The sequence below is a fragment of the Pelodiscus sinensis genome, chromosome 3 (assembly GCF_052426305.1).
Source record: "Pelodiscus sinensis isolate ZL-2025 chromosome 3, ASM5242630v1, whole genome shotgun sequence".
NCBI lineage: Eukaryota > Metazoa > Chordata > Testudines > Trionychidae > Pelodiscus > Pelodiscus sinensis.
The window spans coordinates 132,736,999-132,764,678 of NC_143054.1; the positions used below are offsets into that span (position 1 = coordinate 132,736,999).

Consider the following 27,680-nt stretch of genomic DNA (forward strand, 5'->3'; position numbering starts at 1 on the left):
GAATAGCGCAAGTTATTTCGAAATAGTGTTGCAGCGTAGATGTACCCTATAACTCCCAGCTCCCTTTCCACAGTACTCCTTCCTATGCAGTCATTTCCCATTTTGTATGTTTGCGGCTGATTGTTTCTTCATAAGTGGAGTACTCTGCATTTGTCTTTATTGAACTTCATCCAATTAACCTCAGACCATTTCTCCAGTTTATCCAGATTATTTTGATTTATAATCCTAGCCTCCTTAGTAGTTTATTTGTAATTTCACGGTAACTTCTTATCTGCGTGAACTGGGTGGCTACATTCCATGACAATGTCTCTCTGAACAAGGCTGATTATATGGGAGTTCTTTATAAAATAAATCAGTAGCTTTCTGTGCAATTTCAACAGAGCAAAAAGCAAAATGTTTATGACCAAAAGTGAAATACTATTGTTTTGTCAGTTCCTAAGAAGCTCTAGATATGTCCAGTAGCTGTTGTAAAGAGCCATTTCCTTCTCAAAAGGAGAAAATACTTGACCATAATTTAATGTATGACAAATAAGGTAAATTTAATCTCATAAAAGGCTTGAGACACATCAAACGCTAAAATATTAAACATACACATTCTGTTAAAGGATGGTAATTTATGTGGATTTCTGGTGCATTTCTCTCTCTTTGGTAAAAACAAATGTGCATAGGTAGTGATCATTGGTAGGAAAAAGGGGGAAACAGATAACTTAAATTAAGGACATGAATCCAGATTCACAAAATAACTCAAAACTATGCCTATGTGGGGCGGGGAGTAGACAAGTGTTTCACCTATGTCCTTTCTTACATGAACTAATGCCTATTTCTTTGTGTGCTTATGTGATTAGAACATTACATATACTCAGCTTATCAGTGGGGATACAACAGAGGGGTTAGTGTACAAGGTACCTCATGCCACTGCTGCTACACCCCTGCCTAGGAACAAGAAAAGAAACCTTTGTATTGTGTCTGAGGAGTTCATGGACTGCATAAAATGAAACCCAACTGTTTTTAGCCTCTTGAAAGAAGAGAGGGAGTGGACTGGGTCCCTCACTAACGCCAGCTGAGTTCAATCAGTATGTCCAGTGGTCAGGCTCTAGCTGATGACTTTTGTTTCTGGTCCCTATTGAACTCTTTGAGGCCAGATCAACTCTTGTTAGTGCAAATGAGTGTCTAGCCTGGTCCCCTTGGCCCCATATCTGCTTCTCCTCCAGTTTCCATCAGAGCAGAGAAACTACAAGCTATATTCTAGGCTCCATATTGTCCTAATGGCAACACGTGCGGAAGTGATGGCCTAAAATAACACCAATCCAAGGTCACCCCTGGGCCTGATTCTCCATTACACATCAATGAAATTCAGTTGATACATGTTCAGTTCACTGATGTAAAACTAATGTAGTGTGGTGGAGACTCGAGTCCCAACACACAAACATGCCTACTACCGAAATGCAGCTACTTCTGGAGTACAGCATTGAAAAGCAATAATTTTCAAGACTTTTTACCAAGTTCAGAGTCACTTCTGTAACTATTCTGCTGAGTGTTATTACTTACAGTTAAAATGTAAGCACAGGCAGCTGGGTTGATACCTGTTATGCTCACAAAATGTATTACAGGAAAGGTAATGATCAAAAAGTAATCAGGATCTCAGTTCCATGTAATAAATGTGTATATGCGTATGGTTTTGTTGTCAGTGCCTCCTAATCTACATTTTCTGCTGTTTGTTAGATTTTTTTTTTTTAGGTTTTTTTTTTTTTTAAACTAAAGCAGGATGTAGTGGTGTGCAACATTTTTGCTCTCCTTTTAGTCATCTCTTTACCAGTGTCTTTATTTCCTTTTAATTTCTCCAGAACACCTCTCATGGTGGTTACGGCAGGGCTGGGCAAGATGCAGCCTGGATGCCGGATCCAGGCTGTGGAATGCATCTGTCCACTTTATGTTTATATCCTTCTGCCGGTGCCACTGAATTTCCAGGAAATGGCTCAGGCAGCAGGATCCTATTTAAATGGCTCCCAGCTCCCGGTCACAGCACTGACCTGGCAGGGGCCAAAGCCACAAGCTCTTTGCTGTGTATTTACTTCAAAGCCTCCAGCACCATGCCACTCTAGGGGCAGGCTAGTCTTCAGTCCCACCTCTTCTGCCCCAGGCCTTGGCCCTTCCAGGGGTGGAGCCAGATCAGTTCCAAAATTCATTAAGTGGCCCCCCTAAGAAAATTATTGCCCACCTCTAGGTAAAGGGCACCTAATGAGTAGCACCAAAACAACAGGACAGCTTCAACTAAACAAGCTGTAACTTCCTCCTGGCTTTGTATTGTGTCTGACGGTAGAGGCAGCAATGTGAAAGTCACCTTTTTTGTCAAGAGCAGGTTCTGGTCAGCAAACCAAAGGCCTGCTTCAGAAACTCCCTGGATTTCCCTGGTAAGTCTGTGACTTAAGGCATGCTGACTACTCAATTTTTAAAAAAATTCAGTCCAGCAATACGTTGGGTACAAATGTAAAGAATTCTATATTGTTGCCATGATTAAATTGTTCATAGAGCTTCACCCCACTGAATTGGTTCAACATTTCAAAAGCTGAAGGACAGTGCTTTCCTCATTACACTATAATCAAAGAAATCTTCACACCAAACAGTTTCATTGGCTAACGTCTATTCAGATTCTAACACATGTAGCTTAGCCACTATAGTGGCTTTACTTGAATCACATTTATTTTCATGCTATTGTATTTGCTGCTGTTGTCTGTTTGCTGGGTATCATCACCTGTAATAATAAAAATGATTGAGGAAGAGCTGAAAGTCACTTTCTTTTTTGGCCTGTCCCCAACTTTCTGGGACATAACTATTGGTTTTATTGGCTTTTCATTCCCTAACACTGGTCTTTCTTTCATAGTCCTCTGGAATCTTAGCAGGCGAAAGCACAAGAGCTGCAAAAGGCATCGTCGAAACTGCAAAGAGGAAAAAATAGACTCAAATTACACCTTTCAAAGCTCTCACTTTTACACAATGCATTCAGTGATGACAAGTGTATCTAGTATTTCCAATGAATAGTTATACCAGTTTCTAGAGCTGCCAGTAGGTTATGAATTAATAGCAGCAGTGCAATGAACGTATTGTCTCATTAGTGGGTACCTTTCTTCTTCGTGCATCCCACCCCCTCCACTAAATGAGCTGGAGGGGACCAACTAGACAGTAAAGATCAGTGCTGCTCAGTTAATCCCTAGAGAACCGGAAAAGGAGGTAACATCACAAGGGAACCTGGGCTCAGGAGACACTGGGAGCTAGAGGTTGCATTGTATTGCCAACTCCTGACATTCAAATACTGTGTTAGGCCCACAATTGTGTGGCTTGGCTTAAAAATCTTGAGACTTTAAAAAAAAAAAACATTTGGATTTTTTTTTGGTTTGTTTGCCTTCTTATGTTTGAGCTTTTAAAGTAAATGCAGATCATGTTTTCCAGTTTTTCTCGATAACCACAAAGACTAGAAATGGGCTAATTTTTTTTAAAGGAAAGATGAGATTCTCCCGGGTTCGGGAAGCATTAGTGCTTGAACACAAGCATCCATTAGGACTAAACTCTTCATGAAATCAAAGGAGCTGGCAACTCTGCATTGGAGAGGATGCCTGCAAGCAAGAGCAGCAGGCCAGGCACAGTAGCTTAGAAGCTAGCTATGGAGAGGGGGACCAGGCAGCTTGCAATGCTTGTCACCAAGCTCTTTTCTTTGGAGGGGCATGATTATTGTTCATATGAACAATGTTTCTTTAGAATAGTTCTTATAATATTTTCCCATGAACTCATATCACAAACTTCAGATATTCAAAAAATCATCAGTCAGGCCCCATCCGAGACTTAGTTATGCTTCATGATTTTGGAGCCTCTAGAGTTCACAATGTTACATTTTTTGCCCTACAACTAAGAGGGCAATACAATTCTCTATTTAAAAAAATATAAAGGCTGAATTTTTTCTTGTGATTGGCATATCCCCAGAAACTGGAACTTTATTAAACACCGAATTTTAGGGACTTGCAATAACATCCCAGTAGTTGGCAACAATGAACTAATTTCATTTTAAATAAAAATAGCAGTGGAAAGGAAAATTATTAAATGCTTCTCTTCCCTCCCTCCTCCCACCATTAATGGATTTAGATCCTAGATATGATCAGCACTTGTTTGTCCCATTTAAATCACAATCATTTATGATACATGTGATCTTACTTTACAGATACAGCAACTGTGGCTACTCTCCTGATTAGACAGAAGTTTAAGGCTTCTATGGGTATGTCTATACTGCCACCCTAGTTCGAACTAGGGTGGCTAATGTAATCATTCAAACTTGCAAATGAAGCCCGGGATTTAAATATCCCGAGCTTTATTTGCATGTTCCCGGGCGCCGCCATTTTTAAATGCCCCGTAGTTCGAACTACCTGCCCGCGACTACACGCGGCACGGGCTAGGTAGTTCGAATTAAAGCTCCTAATTCAAACTACCGTTACTAGGGTGGCAGTGTAGACATATCCTAAGAGTAGAATAGGGTTAAATGTAGCAATCACTTTTTTACTTTCCACATAACAAACAGTACTTCCATATCTTCGCGAACTTCAAAAACTCCAAGTGAACTTGACGGCTGATATAATTCACCAGTTTAATACCAAACAAATTAATTTGGCAATGCCTTGAAATGGATCTAAAGAAATCCCTGGAACCCTGGTTGAGCAGTCCCACAAAAACCACACTCTGAAAAAGCCCTTGCACCTTTGCTTCAGTTTTAGGACATGGGTGGGATAATCCTTGGTAGCCTACCCCTCAGCATTTTCAAGGGCTAGCCACAGTAATAATTTTCCTATCTTTGTGTTCCTGGGGAATACTATTTGGCGGGTAGCCTGCTTCCAATGATTTCTAGGGCTCTGACAGTTCCTGAACATGAATCCCCAATTCAGGGGCTGCCACACTGGAACCCAAGCAGATCTCCAATGGAAATGTACCTGAGTTTTGGCAGAAATTGTGTCTACTCTGCAATAGGTTCCATATTTGTGTGCTCAAATAAGCGTTTGGACACCTCGGTGTCCATTTCAGACCTCTTTGCTAATTAGAGCAAGTGCTATTAATTTAAATGGGCAAGTTTGAAAACTGGTCTCTGTATCCACTATAATCCTCACAGCTGTGCCATATGCATCCATCAATTGCTCAGATAAACTAAGTTTGTGATTAACCCACCTTTCTGCTCATGAAGATGTAGATAACTGGATTATATGCAGTGCTTGATTTGGCAAAGAAAGATGGGATGATAGCCACGGTTGGAGTTACGAGGTTGCCATAGCCAGAAGCTACTAAAAGAGAGACCACTGCATAAGGCATCCAACAGATAAGGAAGATGGAGATCATTAAAAAACACATTTTAGCCACTTTCTTTTCATATCTTAGGAGTTTGATCACTTGCATAGTCTGAAAATCTTCAACACAGCGAAGCTGCAGAGAGGAAAAAGGAACAGGCTGAAAACAAGTGCAAGAAATAGCTTTAATTTTTGTTCAGAGAGACTAATTCTCAATTGCCTAGTCTATAATTTATTAGGAGCAGAGAATGTTAATCCCATTTCAAGACTCTTTAGTTCTTCTGCAACTGAGTAGGTGTGTTCTCTGCTCATTTATTATGTGTGGTAAATAAGGTGCAGATATAGCTTGAGGAGGAAAATGAATGTGCTGAAGAATGACAAACAACATTACTACTACTTCATTCTAATCAAAGTATTTTAGAAAAGTGTCATGCACCAATCCATTAATAGAGAAAGTTTCTAGTCTCTGGCTGATATTTTTCCTCAAAGGCTGTATAAACAATGGTCCTGAAAGAACAATCCTGAAGATTTTTATTCTGTCTATATAGACTAGGTATAACATGAGAGTTGCCAGTATAATAGAACCTCAAAAATACAAACACTGGAATTACTACCAGTGAACTGGACACCCCGTGGAACTGGAAGTAATCAATCAAGCAGCAGCGCAAACAAAAAAAATATCCCCGGCAAACAGTGCCCTGTACTGTACTGTACAGGATTTAGCCCTGGAGCTCAGGGCTTCAGCTACAGGAGATTAAAAGTGCACTGATGAAGAGGGGGGGCATCAAGGATCTGGGTGGGATGTGGCTCAGAGTTTCTGATTCTTAGGGGCAACTGGACTCAGGACTTTAGACCGGGGGAGTGCTTGGGCTTGGATCTTCAGACCCGCTGGGGTCACCAGGGCTTGGAGTTTTAGTTACAAGGGGGGCACTCATTTCAGCCCTGGTGCTTCCCCCATAGTTAGAGGCCCAATGCCTCCTGCACCTGCTGAAACTGGGAATGGAGCTGTGAGGAGCCCTGAGCCTCTGTGCTCCTCTTGGGCCTGAAGCCAGGAGTACAGCTGCTCAGATTAAGCTCTGAGCCATGGGCACCCCTGCAAGGCTGAAATGGGGAGTGGGACAGTGTAACTGAAGCCAAATACCTCAGAGCTCCCTGCCCAAGTATAAAGTCCCAAGCCCTGGTGCTCCAGTAAGGCAGACGCCCTGCACCCCCCATCTGGTGCTTAGGCACCCCAATGATCAGAAACCCTGACACCTTCCCCCACCTAGGGTGTGTCTAGACTACAGGCTTTTGTCGACAAAAGTGGACTTTTGTCGACAAAACTATACCAGCGTCTACACTACCGCTGAGTTCTGTCGACATAACGTCGACAGAACTCAGCAATTTTGTCGACGCTGGTAAACCTCATTTTACAAGGCATAACACCTTCTGTCGACAGAAACTCTGTCGACAGAAGGTGTTATTGCCTGTAACATTGCGTCCAGACTACGGAGTTCTGTTGACAAAGCAGCTTGCTTTGTCGACAGAACTCAATGTGTCTGGACGCTCTTTGTCGACGGAAGTTTTGTCGACAGTATCTGTCGACAAAACTTCCGTCGACAAACGCGGTAGTCTAGACGTACCCCTAGTGTTCTGACTCCCCTCTTACCCTGTGGGCTGCAGTCCCAACCCACCCACTCCCTGCTATGGCTGAAGTCCATAACCTCTTGTTCAGAGTTACAGAACATTTCAGAGTTATGGACCGCCTCCATCTATATCTGAGCTTCTATTGTACAAAATTCTCCATGTTGCCGTGCCAATTGATTTATAATCCTGACATGGTGGGACCAGTTCTTGAAAGAATAGGATAGTTCATTCTCTATGCCAGGTCAGCTCTCCGTATCAGCTGAATGGCTTTCAGGAGATGAGAAGTATCGTGTACATGTGCTTGTAGCCTCTCTAATTACTATCAATTATTAAAATTTGATGTAGATACTAGTCCACTATAAAATGGATTCAGACTACCAAACTCAAAAAATAACAATTTCTAATGATTGCAGAGCTGGACTGAAGTAGAATAGTTAACCTAGAACACTATCTTAGCAAACATATCTGATAGCAGCTTTTTTTTCCAAAGAGAAGGAGTTTGGATATTGCTTCAAAAGTCTGATGGCTCACAAAATAAGAGATGCACTGGAAACAAGTACAATGCATATCTAACCTATGTCTCTAGTATTGCTGAATACATTCTCAAAGGGAAATTACCATTGTTCCAGTCAATGCTATGATTAATATTTTATGTTATGGCTTTATCAAATTTGTAGAGTAGGATTTTTTAGAGTCTCATGAGACGTTTTTCCCTGTATACTTTCATGAAAAAGGGAATCTCATTTTTAATGCTATTAGAAAAAATACCCAAAGATAAATTCCCCTCCTATGTCAGAAGTACTGAGATAGAAATGAAAAATGGAAAGTAAAGATACTACATGAGATAAAGAGCACTGTTATCTAGGCAGAAATTGTTAAATTTGCCTAAGGATACCAAGTTACCATTAAAATGAATGGAAATTTGGCATGAAGATCCCATTCTTTATGTACATCAACGTTTCCATAGGATATCGTATCAATAAAACCCTGGGGACGATGTATCTTTCCAGAGACCAATTACTCATTTATCTTCTAAGTGTAATTATTCATTGTGTATGTTGCTTCCTTGTTTCAACTCACCATTCGTATTGTATATAGAATATGGCCATAGCAATAGGCCATGATTCCAACAGGAGCCACTAGGCAGCCAAGAAAGAAAAAGAGCACAAAGGAGGCATCCCTGGGGTTTTTTGACTGCCAGTCTACTGAACAACCTAGTCCATGTATCTCCAGTGTGTATCTGTTCCACCCTAGGAGAGGTGCTCCAGTCCAAGCTAACGAGTACAACCAGATGTAGGTGATGGCCCTCCAGGACCAAGAGTAATCAATCACTTTTGCATGAACGACTCGAATGTAGCGCTCGTAGGCAAGGACAGTGAGGGTCATGATGGAAACAATTCCTGTAAGGAGAAATAAAGAAACAGCAAGCTGTGATCAATAAGTAGAGAGACATGAATATTTGGTAATCCCACTACTAATCTGGTGGCAGGGAAGCTTACTACCTCTAATCAGACACTTAAAAACTACACAGTATGGATCCAGTGCTGACATCTTTAAGCCTATTGATTGGCACTTCCCACTACAAACAGTTCCATTGATTTCAGAGAGACTACTCAGAATCTGATTGCTACTCTACTTTTGTACGTCACAGCTTGTGGGTGGCCTATGTCTATATAATTATAAATACAATGTAGTTAAGTGAGAGTTAATGTTGCAGGTACATTTAAAGACAAAGCCACCTTAAAAGAACACTGTTGTTAACCACGACACGTATTAGAAACCCAGGAAATTTAGAGTGAAGACTAAATTTAAAAGCAATTAAAACATTTGAAAGTTCTGAAAGGCACTGTTAAATCTCCCAAACATGACTGGGTAGAATTCCAACTTCTGACAGCTGAGCCATCACAGTGGGAGTTTTAATACCATATTTTTCTCTTGAATTGCTGGTACATTTCCCCCCCTCAAGCCCACACTTCCAGTAAATACAGCCTGACAGGAGCCGTAGATTAAGGTCAGTACTGAACAGTACATCCTACCAGCCTTTGGTTGTGACTCATTCTTTTCAATGGGACTTCTGCCTGAATTAGGACAGCAAGATTTGGCTCTGCATGAGTTGTGGAAATAATGATCAACATCTATTTTGTTCACATAAAAGAATCTTCAGTCAACCGAAGTCCTGTGCTACCACAGTTGATCTAACAAGTGTGTCTCTTTTCTTTTAACCAGCAAAGCCTAAACACAAATGTACTTATTTCATAGCATTCAGCATAGTTGGTTGCAAATCTCTCTAACAGAATTTCCATATGTCCTTTTTTAATAGGAAAAATGGATATTTTGTCATCCACATAAAATGTTAGATTTCTGTATTCATGCACATAAAATGTTCTGATTTCTGTATTTCTCAAAATCACACTTTTATTTTGCTGTGAGAATGCTGAACATGTAGGGTTTATTATTCCCTGAAATGGGAACATTCATAGTGTCCTGAAGAAAAATTTCAAAGTCAGTCATAGATAACTGAAGCTTTTTTTTCATTTGGGGAAAAGATAAAGCCTTAAGGATGACAAATGTAACATATATTAACAATAGTCTCCATATGAACCATATTAAAATTAATTTTAGTGGAGCAAATAAGCATGATGAAGGTAGATTTACATTTGCTGTCTCCGACGTAGAGTATCCTGTAGCAACGTATCCATCAGTGAAAGAGGTATAATATTAACTAGATGCCTCACAGGAGTACCGGGGCACTTAATAAATCAAATCTAGCATGTAGTAAGCTGGGTACCTAGCCTTGACTGAATCCTGTACAATTTGTGTCTTCAGTGGATATCCTTTACAAGAACAGTAGTTTTTATCAAAGCAAAAGAGGGAAGTGATACTGGAAAGAAGTGAAGGTTCTCTAGACAACTAGGAAGAAACTTCTTTAATGACAGGTTCTTCGGGGTGGCGTTTCATGAGGCATAAAGGATCTGATGACAAAGGGTTCTGGGGTCGGCAGATCCCCATCGAGACTGCAGCGCTATGCCGACAAACAGCTGATCGGCACAGCGCAGTGGCCATTTTGATTTAAATGAAGGTGCGATTATTTAAATCGCAGCTTCATTTCCCTTTGTCGTCCTGCCTCATCTACATGGCTCCGTCGACGGAGCCATTTAGTCTAGGCACACTCTTAGCGTCTAGTAAATGTATGGTAGTTGACTTGAGTGGGATAGGAATTCTAGGACACTGGTGGTATGTGTGGGATGTAAGTATGAGAGTGTTGTAGTCTTATCTTTGTATGTAAATCCTCTGGTCTGGAGACAAGGGGTATCCCAAAGAAAGATGATGTTTAAAGAATCCATTAGATATCAAAAGGAAGTATTTATGCAATTAGCACAGGAAAAGGAAGATGTTTAAAAGGAAAATTAGATATCTGGGGTAACAACATTTGTGTATTTTATCAAAAAAGAACCTTAATGAAGAAGTGTCAGTACTAATTGCATATTTGTGATGAAGGATGTCTTGTGAGAACTGGAATGCTGCTGTTTACCTGGAGGAGAAAGTTCTCAAACCAGGCCTGCTCATAATGGTGGAATGCCCACAGGTCTCAGATTTATGTTGGAGAAAGGTATCTGAATGCTGGTTGTGTCTGGGGAATATATTTCAGGGGTCAGGTGGTCCTTCTATTCCTGTTGTGTCTGCAATAGGTTGCGTTAATCATGATGAAAGAACTTTCTGCATGTTTTAAATGACAAGAGCTACCTTGACAGTTTGAATCCCATCAGAGTAGTGGATTTTTAATGAATAAGCAGCTTTTGAGTCTTAGATGAAGGATTATCAGTACTACTCCTATGCAAAATGATGACCTGAACAGATGGGCAGCCTTGCCCTTAAAATTCAGACACTCCTGGAGAGAATCAAAACAGAAGTCAGCTCTAGTGGTGACTTCTGGGTTATAAGTTTTCATGATAATTTGGGAAGCAATTTATAAGGAATTTCTTAAATTGGGCTGTGTTGGTTTATCACATTATTTTTCCCTTTAAGCATTCAGTAAAGATAATCTGTTATGGAAACCTTCCTTGATTTTCCAGTGTAAGATTCCAACTTTTCACTATTGATGGTGACTACTTAGTTAAGAAGCAACAACAATATAAATAATCATTTGGGGAATCAGCCTGTTGGAAGGCCAAAGTACAAAGAAATGGTGAGTCAGGTTCCAACTGCTAGGCTAACAGAACTTAAATGTGCAAGACCTAGAAGACAAATTGCAACCATAAAACATAACAAAGTAGTACATAAATTGTATTTCAATTATGAATAACCTTTTACATATAATTTATAATACTTCTAATACAGAAATGCTCTGTGAGAAATGTTTTTAAAAAGTGTTTGTGACTTGGGTCTTATTGAAAATCAATAGGATTTAGACACATAAGCCATGTAAATACTTCTGAAAATTTTACCCTAACAAACATTGGAATATAACTTCTCAATGATGGTGAAGTGAGCAAAAGCCCCTCTGCTGCAACTTTTTCAGGTCTATCTGTGCAAACTCAGTTGTTTGCTCTACTACAAGATGATGCTGTTCCTTCTTGTAAGGAGGGCAGCTCTTGGTCCAGACCACACATATATATTTCTCCTTTAGCCTGCAGCACATGATCCCTTCTTCCAGCTGGGAAAAGGACAAAGGGGAATTCCGAGACACCCACTGCTGTACTATTGCATGAAATGCTGACATTTCCTCTGCTGGCATTAGTCATGTTCTCACCTCCAACTTGGAGACAATAGGTGAAATCTTGGCCTCGTAAAAGTCAATGAGAGTTTTGCTACTGATATGAAGTGGGGGAGAAGGCTTTCACCTAAGGTTTCAAGCAGCACTTGGGGCAAAAGTGACATTTTGGAAAAGATAATACTGCTGAAATTTGTACAACCATTGAGATATGATCAATAGTGAGGCAGCTATATTCCTCCCTCCTGTTACTTGGAATCTGTTGGTCAACAACATGACTTCTTTTAAAATGTAATCCAGTTGATTTCAAATATATTCAGTGACTAAGATAATCAAACATGACAAGGGAGGGCACAGGTAAAAAATAATTGTTAACTTTGCTTACTTACAACCTAGTAATAACCTAATATCTTCAAATATAAATTTTAAGGGTTAGTAAGACTGATTTGAGAAGCCCCCAAAATGACTCAAATAGAAGTTTTTTGAAAGACCTCACTTTAATTCCTCAACTTTAACAGATGTACTTGATGTTTTTTTAGAAAAGTCGGTCTTAAATCAAAGATAATTTGCAGCAGATTCTTCATACAAAGCAAGAAGTGAAACCCTGCTTAAGTGCTTATGGAAAGCAACCTTAACTGCAGAGGCACTATTGCCAGAATGTACATCTGACATTACAGTTACTTTCTGGATAACCCAGAACCCAGTGTGTATCTCTCTCAGTCTTTTGAATCAGAGTCAATGTACACATCAATTAATCCTTTTGATCTGGTGGTCTTGGTGTAAAATGCACTTAACAGAAGTGAAAAAGTGGTTTCAAATACGCGGTAAAAAAATAAAAGCATGTGTAAGTTCCCCTACATTTAGTTCATCTTTACAATTACATTTGCATTAAATTTGGTGCTTGCTTTTTTACATTTAGTTTACAGATCACATCAAATTCTTTCCTGGTATATCATCAATGATGTTACTGAATTAAATTGTTTATATTTCATTGTGAAAAGAGTTTATAGGCCAAATCCTGCAGTTTTTTCTCAGGCAAAACAGTATACTGAAGTCAGTGGGAGACTTGTTTCTGTAAGGATGTGACCTGTGACTTTGTCTTTTCATCTACCTGTAATATTTGGAATGCTTTCACTGTCAAGATTCTCCTTTTTATATTGGGTTTCAACTCGGTTTATTCTGATTGTCCTTTTTTATCTTCAGTGCATGTTATTTTTCAGATGTTGTCATTAGACAGAGGATAGTTTAATTTACATTTTAAGAATTAAGTCTCTGTAGCCAACACACACTGCTGTCTCTCTGCCAAATACTAAAGCTAAATCCTTGCATCATCAGGATTGATGAAGGGAAGGGTAGATCACAGGTAAGAGGCTTACAAGGAAGATTATGTTTTCAGTAATGTAAAAATGTTCATTTGCTGATGCATTTATGTGTCAGAGGACCTTATACCAGTTGAGTTTCACCTCTCTATTGGGACAAATTTATCTGAGATAGGATGTTGAACTTCATGGATCATATAATGATAGCAAATAGGACTTAAATCAGGGGGTGGATGTTCTATTAAGTTACCTGCTTTTTTGTCACGGTACTTCTGAGAAAATCATCAAGGGAAACATAGATCCATGATCACCCTGATGTTAGAACAGAACACAAACTACATCCGATTATAGTTTCACTTATGAGGATATTTGTATCTTCAAGATTAGAGAATAATGAAGAGTTTATTATGTCTGGAAGTTGGAACAAGGCACTTGGAGGCAATTCACATGCCTTACCCAACTATTTGAATAGCTATCAGCCTATTAGTCAAACACTAGTCATGTCTGTGCACTAGTAATCTAGAATTCTTTCCTCTTCTTCCTGCCATATTTGCACAGACAGATCTAAGGAAAACAAAAAGGATTTAGTTTTGTCTGTCTGCCTGACTCTCAATTAGTGGTCCACGCTGTCAAACCCCACAAGTACCTACTTGGCAATACTAAAAGGATGAGAGGATTGACAGATTTATTCCTGTTCTAGTCGGGTTATGACTTGGATTGATGGCCTTTGTAATTATGTTTCAGCTAGTGAAATTTCAGGGGCTAAATTTATTATACAAATGGTCCCATGTTTTGAAATGTACTAAGCTATTAGCTTTGGTATACTTTGGGAATGAGTTCTTCAAGCTAAATGTATTCTCTTGAAAAAAATTTAGCCCAATTAATTGTTTTTTCCCTACATTTCTATGCATCGTTGTGTGTATTATTTATTTAGGGTATGCTGGGTAATCAGCCCATTTTTCTTCCAGAGTAAAAGTGCTCTTAACTGTGCCACACATCATGTGCATGCATTTTTCACAGGTCCTATTCCCTGTGAGATAATGTAGCATAGATGATCTCTTTGAAAAGCTGGCTATAACACTGAACTATTCCACACTTCAAATGCAGTTAGCATTACTGCAATGTGCATTATGTCTGCCTCAATTTGATGCTTCCTCTGTGATGCTGAACTAGCACTTAGTACATCATCTCCTTTAAACAGTGGGAGCTTATATATAGACTCTCAAAGTACCCACGGGTACTGGAGGATGCGGGAGGTGGGGGGAGAATCCTAATAATAGATTTACTAAAATGAAAAAAAAAAAGACTTTTGAGGATGGAAGAAGAGTCCTCGATTTGTTGATGTTTCTATTAAAGTCTGTATTCACGGCTCTCCCTGTGGTCTTCCCCTACTTCAGCATGCCTAACAAAACCAAACATTTCACTTTTATAGGAAATGTGAACATAAAATGGTTCAATATTTTCAAATCACCCATTTTCAGAACTTTGTGTTCTTCCAAAAGAACCTGATATTTTGTTTTTTCATTCCAAGTTGGTTAAAAAAAAAGCAGCATTTCTCGGGAGACAGAAATTATTATTTTTTTGTCCCGCTTCATCCCACCTCTGAATTCCTGCTTCTAACTCTTCCTTCCTCCTATACATCCTCGCTAAACTTAGATGCACTCTGCAACATTATTTTGAAAAGTAGTTTGCATGTCTCCCTGGTCAAAGGTGCCAGACTGATATCTCTGAAGACTGAACATAGCTACAGAGGAGCTACCACTTTGAATGCTTATTTCATAATGCCCAGCCAATATGTCTCAAATCTGACCTTACAGAACTACCACTTTAATCAGAGGTAGGGATGTTAAAGTGCGGGTTTCTTTGTAAACATGTAACCGCTGAATTTTTCAGTGCTCCCCGCATGCACTGGTTCCTGTGGAGCTACCTCCCCCACCCATTCATATGCTGCTGTCAGAGGCAGCAGCAGAGTGCAGAGAAGAGGCTGTTCCTCATGAGCACTGTGTCCCACCTGCTCCCCCCCACTGTTACTGCTGATACTGAGGCAGTGGAGGGGGGGGCTTGCATGTAACCATTTAACCATGTACACTATCACATCCCTAGTCAGAGGTACATCATTCTCCATAGCCTTTCAGTCCTTGGTATATGTCCTGATATTACTGACTTATTACAAAATGTGGCAACTAATTTTTGTGTCCAGCATATCTAGAGAGATAGTCTGGGACAGCCATGCAAGGGGTGAAGAGCTGAGCCTGCATTTTGATCACTCAGATGTTAATTAGTTCCCCTTGAGAAAGCTGATGGGATAATTAAACAATCAAGCTGGGAAACTGGTCAGGATAAGTAACCAGTTAGCCCATCAGTTGAAGGCTGATAAAGAGAAAGGAAGGAAATCCAGCAACTGGGAAGGATTAGGGCTAGTTACACAGAGGCCTCATGGAGGGAAGACCTCTGTTCCCATCAGGTCCTGGGGAAATAAGGGCCAAGATGTGCTGCTGGTGCTGTAAATAGATAGATGCATTAAGACTGCTGGAGAAACAGTGGTGGGGACTTAAAAGGGTACAGAATATGGTGAGGACACAACCTGGAGTTTAAGTCCTTTCTGGGGGGGAAAGGAGTCATACCCAGTTGCAAGGCTGAACAGCCATCAAATGGCAGTAACCTCTGGTCAATTACATGAGACAATAACATGCTAATAAGATGCTTTATATTGCATTGGAAACCCCTAACTCAGCTGATTTAATTTGACAAATATGTCAGAACATTACTTGATGACACCAGCAATGAACCATTGAGAATTGTCAGTAACATTTAGTATTAAGTAAATTTCCTGCAGTCAAAACTAAACAGGTTGAAATCCTGGTTTTCAAGATCTATTAGACTTAGCTTTCAAATATATTTTGTCTAGTGGACCATTATAAAACAGTTGTAGAACTAATATACACTGTTCATTCCTGTGAACAATTAATTTGCTTCCAACAAACCACTAAAGCTAAGAGTTTATCTGGCAAGTTCTTTGCTGTCTGCAAAAAAAGGGCACGTCCCTAAAGCAGTTTGGCAGATAGCATTTGTTTCAGTGGGAATACAGCTATGAATGCAACTTAAGGAAACATTCCTTGTGAACTTAGCACAAGATCATTTGAAGTTTTTCAGGGTTTGAATGAGGTGAACAGCTGCTCCTGACATTGATCTCCAAGGCATTTCTTAGAAGATGAGGCTATGAAAGGTCTGGGGAAACACACTAGTTTTTCACCTCACATAGTGGAGGAGAGCATAAGGCCCTAAATTGTAATATTTACATGTCAACTCACCTTTAATAAACTGGTCTACTTATCACCAAGTTTAATGTTCAATGAAAGTCATTTATACGTGTTGCAGCTCAGTAATCCAGTTATCTGTGAAGCTAATGAGCTATAATTTACTGATGCATATGCTATGACCTCTCCTCCAATTTGGGAATAATATTTTCAATCAAATGGCTATTAAGAACTGAAAGGTTAAAATATGTTCCAATATATATCACTGCAAGAAAAATAGCACGTTGTTAGGAAGGACAAGGCTTTCCATTCATAATTAGAGTACTATTCCTGCAAACTGACTATATGAACTTCCTAAAATCATTAACAGTATAATAATACAGTGAAACTTATGCAGGATAACAGCTTTGCCTCAAATATAATTTTGCTCTACTTTTCTTCAGATCATATCTGTATGCAACCAATTCATCATTCTTTTGAGAGCTTGCTTAAGATAAATTTCAATGTATTTAAAAATGTTTATAAGAAGAGTATTTTGACAGGTGAAATAATCCTCAGCAGTGTTGACTAAAGCTGTGAATGGAGCAAAGAACAATATGTTCCTTGGACTCAATCAGGGTTTTTTCTCAAACCATAGGAAATATTATCAAGCGTACAGGTCTAATTGTATGCCCAATAATAATCCATGGCCCTACTGCATGTTTTGGGATTCAAAACAGTTAGATATGCAGCTGTGAATTTGTCTGCAGGTGGACCTGTAAGGCTGGGGTGGGATATGTATTTTTCTTGCATATGCCAAATTTTGCATGAGTCACTATAAGCCATAGATCTTTAGATTCATAAGCTACCAGATGTTTACTATCAGGCACAGGAAAGCATTAAACCCTGCTTCTGTGGCCCCTCGGCAAAATTCCTGTTTTATTGAATGGGAAGCGAGTCTGTTAAAAAGATTGGTTTGTTTTTTAGTTATCAGGTATCCTCTCTCTAGCACTTGGATAGATAAATGTATGCTAGACAGGAAATCTGCTGGATAGATTCAGGCAATATAGCTCTTGTGGCTAAAGATAATTAAGATACCTCTGCCAGCTGCAGCCAAATTGGCCGCCATAGGTGGAAGAAGGGGAAGGCGGTTCACATTCTCACATGCAGAGAGCTTCACCAGAACAAGTATGGAGACTCCTAAAAAATCATCAGAATGGAGACCTCCAATAGCTTGAAATATAACTATTAATTGAAGTACTGTACCTACCTCTTCCCATCATGTTGGAGACCCTGTGGTTCCATGCTTATGATTAATGGACTAGATGGTGGATACAGTCTGGGAGCGGGAATATAAATGTCACTTAAACTTAAAAGTAGTCATTTCATTTACCATATTTTTCCCACCCTAAGTATAGACAGTCTTTCAGATGGTGGCACAGTCATTGTGTAAATGTCCACTCTTTTCACAGCTCCCACTGTGAAGACAAGTAAGTTGCATCTGACTTCAGATTCTGCTCACAAAAAAAATTAATCAAGCTTATTATTCATGTGACAAGGACAAAGTCAATCCCTACATTCCAGATGATTTAAGAGTTTGGGAGTCTATCATGCAGAATATTTCCAGTCTGACCTTGATAATTTCTTTCTTTTTGAAACCAATAACCACTCTGTCTGGTTCCAAAGATAATAGCAGACTGACAGCTTGGTAGAGTGAACAGTAGGCACAGAGCATCCTTATTACTGACTAGAGTGTAGCCACTGCTGCATGGCATTCTCAGCTTATGTACCAAAATTAATTTTAAAAAAGGATACTGCAGGAAATGCATAAGAAAGAGCTCTGTATGTCCCTGGATCAGATTAGACCATGAGTCAGTCAATTTTCACTGGAGTTGAGTTCCAAGGCCTGTTTGTTTTAGTCAGGGATAAAGTATCTTAGAATGTGGAATTAGCACTAGTTTTAGACTTTGGCAGCAAAGACACCTATAGTCTGTCAAAACAGTTCTCAAAAAGAGAGGCTCTTTAAAACAGAAACGCTTGAATGTGCAGTCTTCCAAAAATCACTACAGAAGTAAGTATCCTTATTTTTGTGAAATAACCTCTCAGAAATTACATTGAAGATTATGTCATACACAATGCAGATACTGTCTCAATGTCTTTCTAGAACATGCCATGCCTATCATGTACTAATGATATGCTCTAGTTTATAGGTTGACAATCTTTGCTGCACCACACACAAAGCTACTTGCACATATACACACAACAGATGCCAAACAAATTCTGACATAAAATAGATGATGGAATAAACTGCATTTATTTAGTTTATTTTCCCCCTTAGTTATTCATTAACAATATGGCTTAACTGTACATTTGTCGTCACAAAGACATTACATAGAGACCTAGGGACATGCATCTGACGAAATGGGTCTTTGCCCACGAAAGCTTATGCTCCTACACTTCAGTTAGTCTATAAGGTGCCACAGGACTCCTCGTCGCTTTTGCAGATTCAGACTAACACGGCTACCCCTCTGATACTTAACTACATAGAGACCAATTCCCTGTCATATTTAATGACTTGCTTTTCTTTGTTAAATTATGTTTACAATTGATTTGAATAAAGTTAGAATTTATCACTAATAATAATTGAACATATTAAAGTTATTACTACTAATACAGTACTTTTAATGTAACTTCTGCTATTGGATATCTTTAGAAAGTTCCTTAGGGTGGGGGAGGGGGGGGGTGTTGTAGCATGCAGGCAGGTGGGAGGGGTGCAAGCTCTGGGAGGGAGTTTGGGTGCAGGAGTGGGATTCGGGCTGGAGCAGACTGTTGGGGTGCAAGAGGGTGTCTACTCTCCCAAACACTTAAATCTGAAGGGGGCTGAGCTGGGGCAGAGGTGTAGAGGGTGGTACAGCATGCTTGCTCAGAGCGGAGAGGGGAGTCAAGTTTGAGGTTTTGGGTGTAGGAGGGGCTATGGAGTGCTGGTTCCAGGAAGTAGTGAGGGGTTGGTATGCGGCATTTACCACAGCTGGCTCCTGATTGGTGATGCAGGAAGGCACAAGGAGCCAACATGTGGCACTTGGCTTCACACACTGCCCCTCTATACTGGCACTGCTCCCTCAGCTCCTACTGGCTACAGTTTCCCATGCCTGGCCAATGGGAGCTGCAGGGGCAGTGCTTGCAAGCAGGTTCAATGTGCCAAGACCCCTGCTTCCCCCCCATCCATGGGACCATGCTGGCTGCTTCAGGAGCTATGTAGGGCTGGGGCAGGCAGGGAGATTGTGATCGATTGGGACAGTCCCCAGAGAGCCGCAAGGGGGCAGTCAAAGAGCCACCTGTGGCATCAGAGCCACAGGCTGCTGATCTCTGCTCTAGTTAATCACAAAAGCATTTTTATACAGGCAGTCCCCGGGTTACGTACAAGATAGGGTATGTCTACACTACCCCCCTAGTTCGAACTAGGGGGGTAATGTATGCATACCGAACTTGCTAATGAAGCCCGGGATTTGAATTTCCCGGGCTTCATTAGCATAAAGCCGGCGCCGCCATTTTTAAAAGCCGGCTAGTGCGAACCCCGTGCCGCGCGGCTACACGCGGCACGGACTAGATAGTTCGGATTAGGAAGCCTAATCCGAACTATCTAGTCCGTGCCGCGTGTAGCCGCGCGGCACGGGGTTCGCACTAGCCGGCTTTTAAAAATGGCGGCGCCGGCTTTATGCTAATGAAGCCCGGGAAATTCAAATCCCGGGCTTCATTAGCAAGTTCGGTATGCATACATTACCCCCCTAGTTCGAACTAGGGGGGTAGTGTAGACATACCCATAGGGACTATAGGTTTGTTCTTAAGTTGAATTTGTATGTAAGTCGGAACTGACTCCAGATTCAGCTGCTGCTACTGAAACTGACCAGGGGCTGACTACAGGAAGCAGGAGGCAGAGTTGCTCTGCCCCCAGCTTCCTGGAATCAGCCTGATCAGTTTCAACAGCTGCTGAATCTGGAGCCTGGGACAGAACAGCTGGGGCGCTGCCCGGTAGGTTCCCACAGGACCAACTCAGCAGCACCCCAGCTGCTCTACCCGAGGCATCCCGCAACAAAAGCCTGGTCTGCTGGAGGGGTGGGGGGCGCACTACCTGCGCCCCCTCCCCCCCCAGCAGACCAGGGAGACCCGAGCAAAGCCGCACAGGTGGAGGGACCCCGCTGCCCGTGTGGCTTTGCTCCTGTCTCCCTGGTCTGCTGGGGGGGTCCAGCAAAGCCGCTGGACCCCCCCAGCAGACAAGGGGGACAGGAGCAAAGCCGCCCAGGTGGCGGGAGTCCTGCTGCCTGGGCAGCTTTGCTCCCGGACAAACGAGCAAAGCCGCCCAGGCGGAGGCTTTGCTCGGGTGTCCCTGGTCTGCTGGGGGGGGTCCAGCGGCTTTGCTGGACCACCCCCAGCGGACCAGGGAGACCGGGAGAAGCTTTTCTCGCCCCGGAGGACACAGGCGGCGACCTGCCGCCCGTGAGCTCCGGGGCGAGAAAAGCCCCGTTCGTAAGTGCGGATCCGACATAAGTCGGATCCGCGTAAGTCGGGGACTGCCTGTATCTATCTTCGAAGTACAACTTTGCTATTTAAAATAAGTGTGGAAACTCAACTCTGTATGGACAAGATTTTTAAAATGATTAGTGATTTCGGATGGCCATCCACAAGAGGATCTAATTTTCTGATGTCATGAACTCACCCTCAGAAAAGTCAGATCCACTTTAAACGGTCTTTTAATGGCTTATATTGGCATCCAAAAATCACTTGGCATCCAAAAATCACTTGCTGCTTTTGAAAATCTTAGCCTCTAGATCTATAAAGTTGACTTATGCAAAAGTAGTGTGTGAAGAAGAAATAAGTGCAGAACATAACTCTGTCTCCACCCTAGAATGCGGGCCTTTCAATTGAAGACAGTTCAAGTTTACTGTGGGAAAATCTGGGTGCACAAGAGGTGAAGAATGAAAAAGAGAGGATTTACATATAACTATGTCTTAGTAGAAAGCCATAGAGCAGACATAGAGAGGGCTGATGTTCTCTGGATTACTTGGCTAAAATACCTCAATCTAAAATACTTAACTCTAATATCCTATTTGTAGGTCAAACCTAAGTTGTGTGGTAGTAGGAAATTCTATTACTAGAATATAATGAGATCACCATAGCTGAAACCTGGACTTTGTAGATGATAAGCTAATGCAATACGCCCTAATTCTGCCAGGGAGAAATGCTTTAGGTCTATAATTAAGATGTGAGCACAAACAATATTGACCACAACTAAACATATTTTGGTCATTTGATGTGAAATGAGGCCAGTACTCAGTAAACAGGTATCAACAACACTAAAACTAGCTTCACAATTAACTTGTGAGGCCAAGATTTCAAGATCTGTGATGACTGAACTACCTGTTTACTCTAGTAATTACTCAGTTAGGTCACAACCAAGGCACTGTTAGGGTTAGGGATGTAAGTCAGTAGTCGACCATCCGATAAGCAAAAGCTTATTGGATAGCTGACTAGTGTCTCAACTAGTCACTTCCCCCACCCTTGCTGCCTCTATCAGTGTCTACAGTTCCCCATGCCCAGCCAATGGGAGCTGCAGGGGCAGTGCTTGCAGGCAGGTAGCGGGGACTGGGTGCGAGCCGGGAATCAGCTGATTCCCGGTTTGCACCCAGTCCCAGACGCTGTGCTTCTGCTTTTTAAATGTATTAAAAGCCTCCCAGCTTTTAATACATTTAAAAGGCAGAGCTGCAAAGGGGATAGCTCCCAGGCCTGGGAGTTAATCCAGCTGTGGCTAATTGATAGAAAATCCAATGACTAGTCGATTAGTTGAATAAACTAAATGTAACATCCCTAGTTAGGGTACATCTGCACTACAGGACAAAGTCAAATTAAAATACGCAACTTCAGCTACGCTAATTGTAGGATGTAAGCGACTAGTTGACTACCCGGGTAAGCTAATGCTTATCGGGTAGTCGAGTAGGAACTTGACCAGTCACTTACCCCCGCTTGTTACTTCTATCAAAGAGAGGCAGCGGGAGGGAGAGGGGGAGCCAGTGCTGGGGGAGGCAGAGGGCAGCAGGGAAATGGAATGAGCAGGGACTGAAACAGTACCTCTTGCACAGGTCCCAACTGTTGCTCCTCTTCCTTTGAAATGTACAAGAGCCACCCGCAGCTCTTGTACATTTCAAAGGAAGAGGCAGAGGGGAACCCAGGCCGGTGGGGACTGCTCCAGTTCCCGCTTCCTCTCTCCCTTTAAAATGTCCAAGAGCTGCCCATGGCTACTTAACTACTTCCATCGACTACTCGATTAGCTGATTAATCAAAATTTAACATTCCTAGTTAATTGTGTAGTTGAAGTCCAAGTAGCTTAACTTGGCTTTCGGTGCTGTCTACCTGCAGGAAGTTGAAGGAAGAAAACTCTTCCTTCAACTTCCCTTACTCCTCATGAAAGCAGGGTTACCAGCATCAACCAGAGTACTCCTTTCACTTCAAATTAGCTGTCTTAAATAGACTGCTAATTCGAACCCTGGAAGATAGACAGCGGCAGCTTTGATCTTCCTCTGTACTGTAGACATACCCTGAGAGTACAGTAGAGAAAAGCTTGTACAAGGTTCACCTATTCTATTTCCAAAAGAACATTAACTTCCAAAAATTCAGAACTCTCAATTTTGCACTTCTTTTGTGCACTAAATTCACTTCCTAAGAAGATACCATAGTGGACCTAACGAAGTCAGCACTCCACCTTAGAAATCACTAACATGCAATGTACAAGTGAAAAACTTTTCTTATTCAATAATTTTGGTAGTCTTTAGTGCACTTGTTTTCAAAGTGACAAGGGTATTTGTAATCATACAGCCTGGCTACTCTGTTCTTGTTTCATGTTTCTAGATTATACACAACCTTCTCTCTACAGCTGTTGGGAAGAAAAAAAATAGCATGTGCAAAATTCTGCCTAAGAGAAATTTTAGAGTACCTTCAGATTAAGATGGTCAGGTTTTTTTATATACACATAGTTAAATGATTTTTTTCTCATGTAGAAGTTGAACAAAATGTATTAAAGTATCAGATTCCATCAAGCAATACAATAGGCAACTCAAAGAGGAAGAAAATTCTTGGGGAAGAAAATTCTTAGGGAAAGTAATTACATGCATCGGTGATTCAATGGTGGAAACACTGCTCTAGCTTCTAGATGCAGCCTTTAAAATGTTTTTAATTTTTGATCAACTCTGTGTGTGCGGTTGATAGTGTTTGTGTAGGGGGCCAGTGTTTTGGTGTTTTTAAACTTAGTCATAATAGTATGGATATATTTAAAAAAAAAAACACTAACACTTCCAGAAAGGAATAAAAATTATTTCCACTATATATAATAGTGCATTTATAACAATGATCTGATCATAGCTTTTTCACATCAATCTCTACAGTGAATTTTATATTTTGGACATATATTTAAATACAAAAATGTAAAAAGAACAGCCTTGAGAAGTTAGTGCAATACTGAGGGAAAAGGATAGTAAATTAAATTGCATTGTTAAATTCTTTAACAATTTTAATGGTAAACTCTCCTGATGAGGACACATGCAAAACAAATACTGGTAGATGCTTAAGGTTTTTTGGTTTTTTTTAAGTATTTGAAACCTGACTGGTGTGGATAACATTATGTTAGTAAGGCTTCGCCTACTACCACTGCAAGCACTTTTATTGGGTTTACTTTTAAGAGCCCAGGACTGAGCTAAGCACCATACAAAACAACTAAATAGCTCCTATTCTAATGAGTTTTCAGTCTAATTGCTTTGCACACCCACAATATCCCTCCATTTCACAAGTATTTTCACTGTTACAACTGGCTTTGCTAATGCTACTAAGTGATCTGTTAATCCACCACTGATGGTTTACTAAAGGTGAACTATAGCTGAAGATCAAATATGTTGGGAAGTTAGGAAATTTTATAAAGGATTTGCTGACTGGAAGTAGATTGTAGAGCAGGTGTCTTTTCTTGTGTGAACATACAAACCTACATCTCTTTATTTTATAAGCCTGTGTCAAAGAATTTCTGATAACTTTAAATAGTTTATTGGCTTTTTAACTACTTATACAATAGATTAATTGCAGTAAACAATCTTTTTGCAACTTTATTAATCAATAAGGAAAAATACTGTCTCCTTTCCAGAAGTCTGAGCTGATAAAACAGAAGATGTGTTCTATCAGACTTCCATAAATTGTCTCTAAAAATTAAAGCAAAATATGAAACATGTTCAAGTCTTTTTTCTAAAAAGTGGTTTCAGAAACACTTGTCACAGTACAGAAAAATCATACTTTACAGTGTTCAGTAATTTAAGAATTCTACAAACTCCGAAGTGAACATTCCAGAGAAGAGACGCATCAATAATTACTCCTTACTAATCCTATTTTTTTAAACAAATGAAACAAATAAGAATACCCATGTCATCAGAACTGATGCAGTGAATGGGGAAAACAGAAAGTTCTATGTTTTGGATAACTTCCTAGACAAAGATGTAGCTACAGTACAGGCAGTCCCCGGGTTACGTACAAGATAGGGACTGTAGGTTTGTTCTTAAGCTGAATTTGTATGTAAGTCGGAACTGGTACATATTGTAGGGGAAACTCTAGCCAAACATTTCTCCAGAGCTCAGTTTTATTCTCTCACACCTCACTTCCCTCAGTCCTTTATTCTCAAGCTGAGGTGTCTGCTGAGAAAAGCCGCTCCGCGTCTCCCTGGTCTGCTGGGGGGAGGGGGCGCTAGCTTTGCGTCTTCCTGGTCTGCTGGGGGGAAGCAGCTAGTGCGGGGTTGCCTCACCCCGTTTGTAAGTAGGGATCCGATGTAAGTTGGATCCATGTAACCCGGGGACTGCCTGTACTTCTAAATTTCCTGATCTGTGATGTAGGTCCCATGATATTCAGATTTCTTTGCTGTCTGGCTGGTCAGAAATGCCTCCAATGTATCATAAAAGTTATAATTTCTCTTCTCCGTAAGGCTCATTTTTTCCCTACAAATTCTGAGTGATGACACACAATGTTCAAATATATCAGGGTATGTCTACACTACCCCGCTAGTTCGAACTAGCGGGGTAATGTATGCATACCGAACGTGCAAATGAAGCCCGGGATTTGAATTTCCCGGGCTTCATTGGAACGAGGTGTACCGGTAGTTCGGAGTAGGAATCCTAGTCCGAACTATCTAGTTCGAGCCCCGTGAAGCCGCGCTACACGGGGTTCGAACCAGCGGGGATTTAAAAATGGCGGCTCCCCGCTTATGCAAATGAAGCCCGGGAAATTCAAATCCCGGGCTTCATTTGCACGTTCGGTATGCATGCATTACCCCGCTAGTTCGAACTAGCGGGGTAGTGTAGACATACCCTCAAGGACTTTCTTTAAAGATGTTTCTCGGTTTTCAAAACAGTTTACTCGGACACTTTGGACAGCAAGAAGAGTATGTCAAGGCACACTTCTCTGACTCTCTGATAGCTTTCTTGGTTAATTTTAATAGTGTCTGTTCTGATTATAAAAGTTAACATAAAAAAGTATAGGCTATGGTTACTACCCTACACAAATAAATTTCCATGCACATGGTCGAAGTCCCTGAGCTTGCCTTTTTTTTCTTGTAGCGATTATAACAGTTACAAACTTTCTACCTTCAAGCTGTAGCATCCTGTATACTAATAGCACAGAAAGCAGGGACTAGACAGTGGTCCCCAACCTCTTGGGGCTGCCGGGCGCCTGGGGTGGGAGCGGGTCCGGGTCCGCGCATGCATCGCATGCCTGGGGGCAGCACTGAGCATGCGCTGCATGCCTGGGGGTGGGGGCCACGCATGCACCGTGTGCCCGGAGGCACAAGAATGGCTCGGGCCGGCCCAGGTCACTAGGTGGGCGCACATAAATGCCCCGGCAGGCGCCATGGCACCTTCAGGCACCGTGTTGGGGACCACTGGAGTAGAGTCTCCGCCCTCCCTCCTCCCACCTCCCACCATTCCTTTGTCATGGACACAATCTTTTTCTCCTCAGAACTTCACACTAAAAAATACCTGCCTTTCTGGACATTACTGATAACTAATACAGGGAGAGAGGTGCTGGAAGAAAAAGGGAATGAAGAGGTGTGGGGCGGCGGGGGGGGGGGGGGGAGTATAAATAAGAAAATGAAACTGGTGGGATAGTTAGTGCACAGATAATATAGGATAGGGTCAGTATTGATGTGGGGGAAATACACTGATGATGTGGTAGGACTGAGACAAGGTTGTGCAGATGGGGAAGTTAAGAGAAAGTGGAGAGGCCATGTGGAAGCACGTGGCAAGGGGACCGAGATGGGGCAAGGTGATGGCGTAAAGCAGAGGATGAAGTGTGGCTGAAGAGGTTTGAGTGAGGGAAAGGGTGACTGTGCAGTGGATAGTGGTGGGGTTGTGGAGGAGGGGGCGGGGTAAAGAGAAGGTGAGGTAGGCTGGTGGGAAAAGGGGTGAGTTTATGGTGATGGCGGTGAGGCGCTGGCAGTGGGGTGAGGCAGGCATTGGTCCTGGGCAGTGCTGGATTAGCCACTGGGCCAACAGGCTGGGACCAGGTATCCCAGCCAACTTGGGAGGCCCTATAAAAACGGGCATGCCCTTGTCTTGCCCCCAGCTGCCTGGCAGGAGTAAGGGGGGGGGGCACTTGCTCCACGAACCCCCAATCCGTCAGAGAGGGGGTGGACTGGGCGGTGACGGGGGAGCGCGGGGCGGCCGGGCGGGCTCCCGCCTTACCAAAGAGGCTGTTGCTGAAGCCGTCCCAGAGGCAGCCGGCCGCGCCCCACACCCAGCGGCGGCGGAGGCAGGCCACGAAGGTGAGGGTCCCGCCGCAGAGCGACAGCACCAGGTGGCCGAGGCTGATGTTGAGCAGGAAGAGGTGGGTGGGGGTGCGCAGGCGCTGGAAGCGGGCGCACAGCACCAGCACCAGCAGGTTGTTGCACAAGCCCAGGATGCCGATGGTGGCGATGAGCAGCGCCAGGAGCTCGTAGGTGCTGGGGCTGAAGAGGGGCAGGTCCCCGCGCGGCCCCGGCGCCGCCTGGCTGCGGCCGCTGCTGCTGTTCCCGGAGGACATGGCGCCGGGGCCCGGCTCACATGCCGGGGCTGCCCACGCCCGGAGCAGCCCTGGGTCCGGCCGCGGCTGCTGGCCGGCGGCTCCTCATCCCGCCGCTGCCCGCGCCAATGGGAGCGAGAGAAGGAGCTGCCGCGGCTCCCCCGCGCGGGCTGGGCTGCTGGCGAGGGGCGGGGCAGGCGGGCTCCCTTAGCGCACACGCGGGGCCGGCGAGCAGAGGAGCCGCTGGGGAGTTGCCGCCCAGACACCAGTGCCCGTCGGCGGGCAGCAAGCCGAGCCACCCGCTCCCGCCCGCGGCGGCCCTGAGCCGCTCTGCCCAGGCGCGGGCTGTTCTGAGGGAACCCTCGGGGCTGCCCGGGTCTCCGAGCCAGCTGGGGAA

General features: G+C 42.4%; 1 protein-coding gene across 1 annotated transcript; it reads right to left on the bottom strand.

Annotated features, from left to right (window-relative positions):
• Window positions 1-510: 510 nt before the first annotated feature.
• On the bottom strand, window positions 511-27,680 carry OPN3 (opsin 3). The gene is made up of 4 exons (XM_075924834.2): window positions 26,968-27,680; window positions 8,025-8,344; window positions 5,203-5,454; window positions 511-2,936 (listed from the first exon to the last, which is right to left on the bottom strand). Exons 1-4 carry the CDS (start codon window positions 27,302-27,304, stop codon window positions 2,673-2,675), a joined length of 1,173 nt encoding a protein of 390 aa, XP_075780949.1. The 5' UTR covers window positions 27,305-27,680; the 3' UTR covers window positions 511-2,672.

Coding starts and splice junctions, on each gene's coding strand:
- OPN3 (XM_075924834.2), bottom strand. CDS start 27,304: ATGTCCTCCGGGAACAGCAGCAGCGGCCGCAGCCAGGCGGCGCCGGGG. Junction 8,345..26,967: donor CTTCAGCAACAGCCTCTTTG/GTAAGGCGGGAG, acceptor TTCTCCTTACAG/GAATTGTTTCCATCATGACC. Junction 2,937..5,202: donor ACATCTTCATGAGCAGAAAG/GTGGGTTAATCA, acceptor TCCTCTTTGCAG/TTTCGACGATGCCTTTTGCA.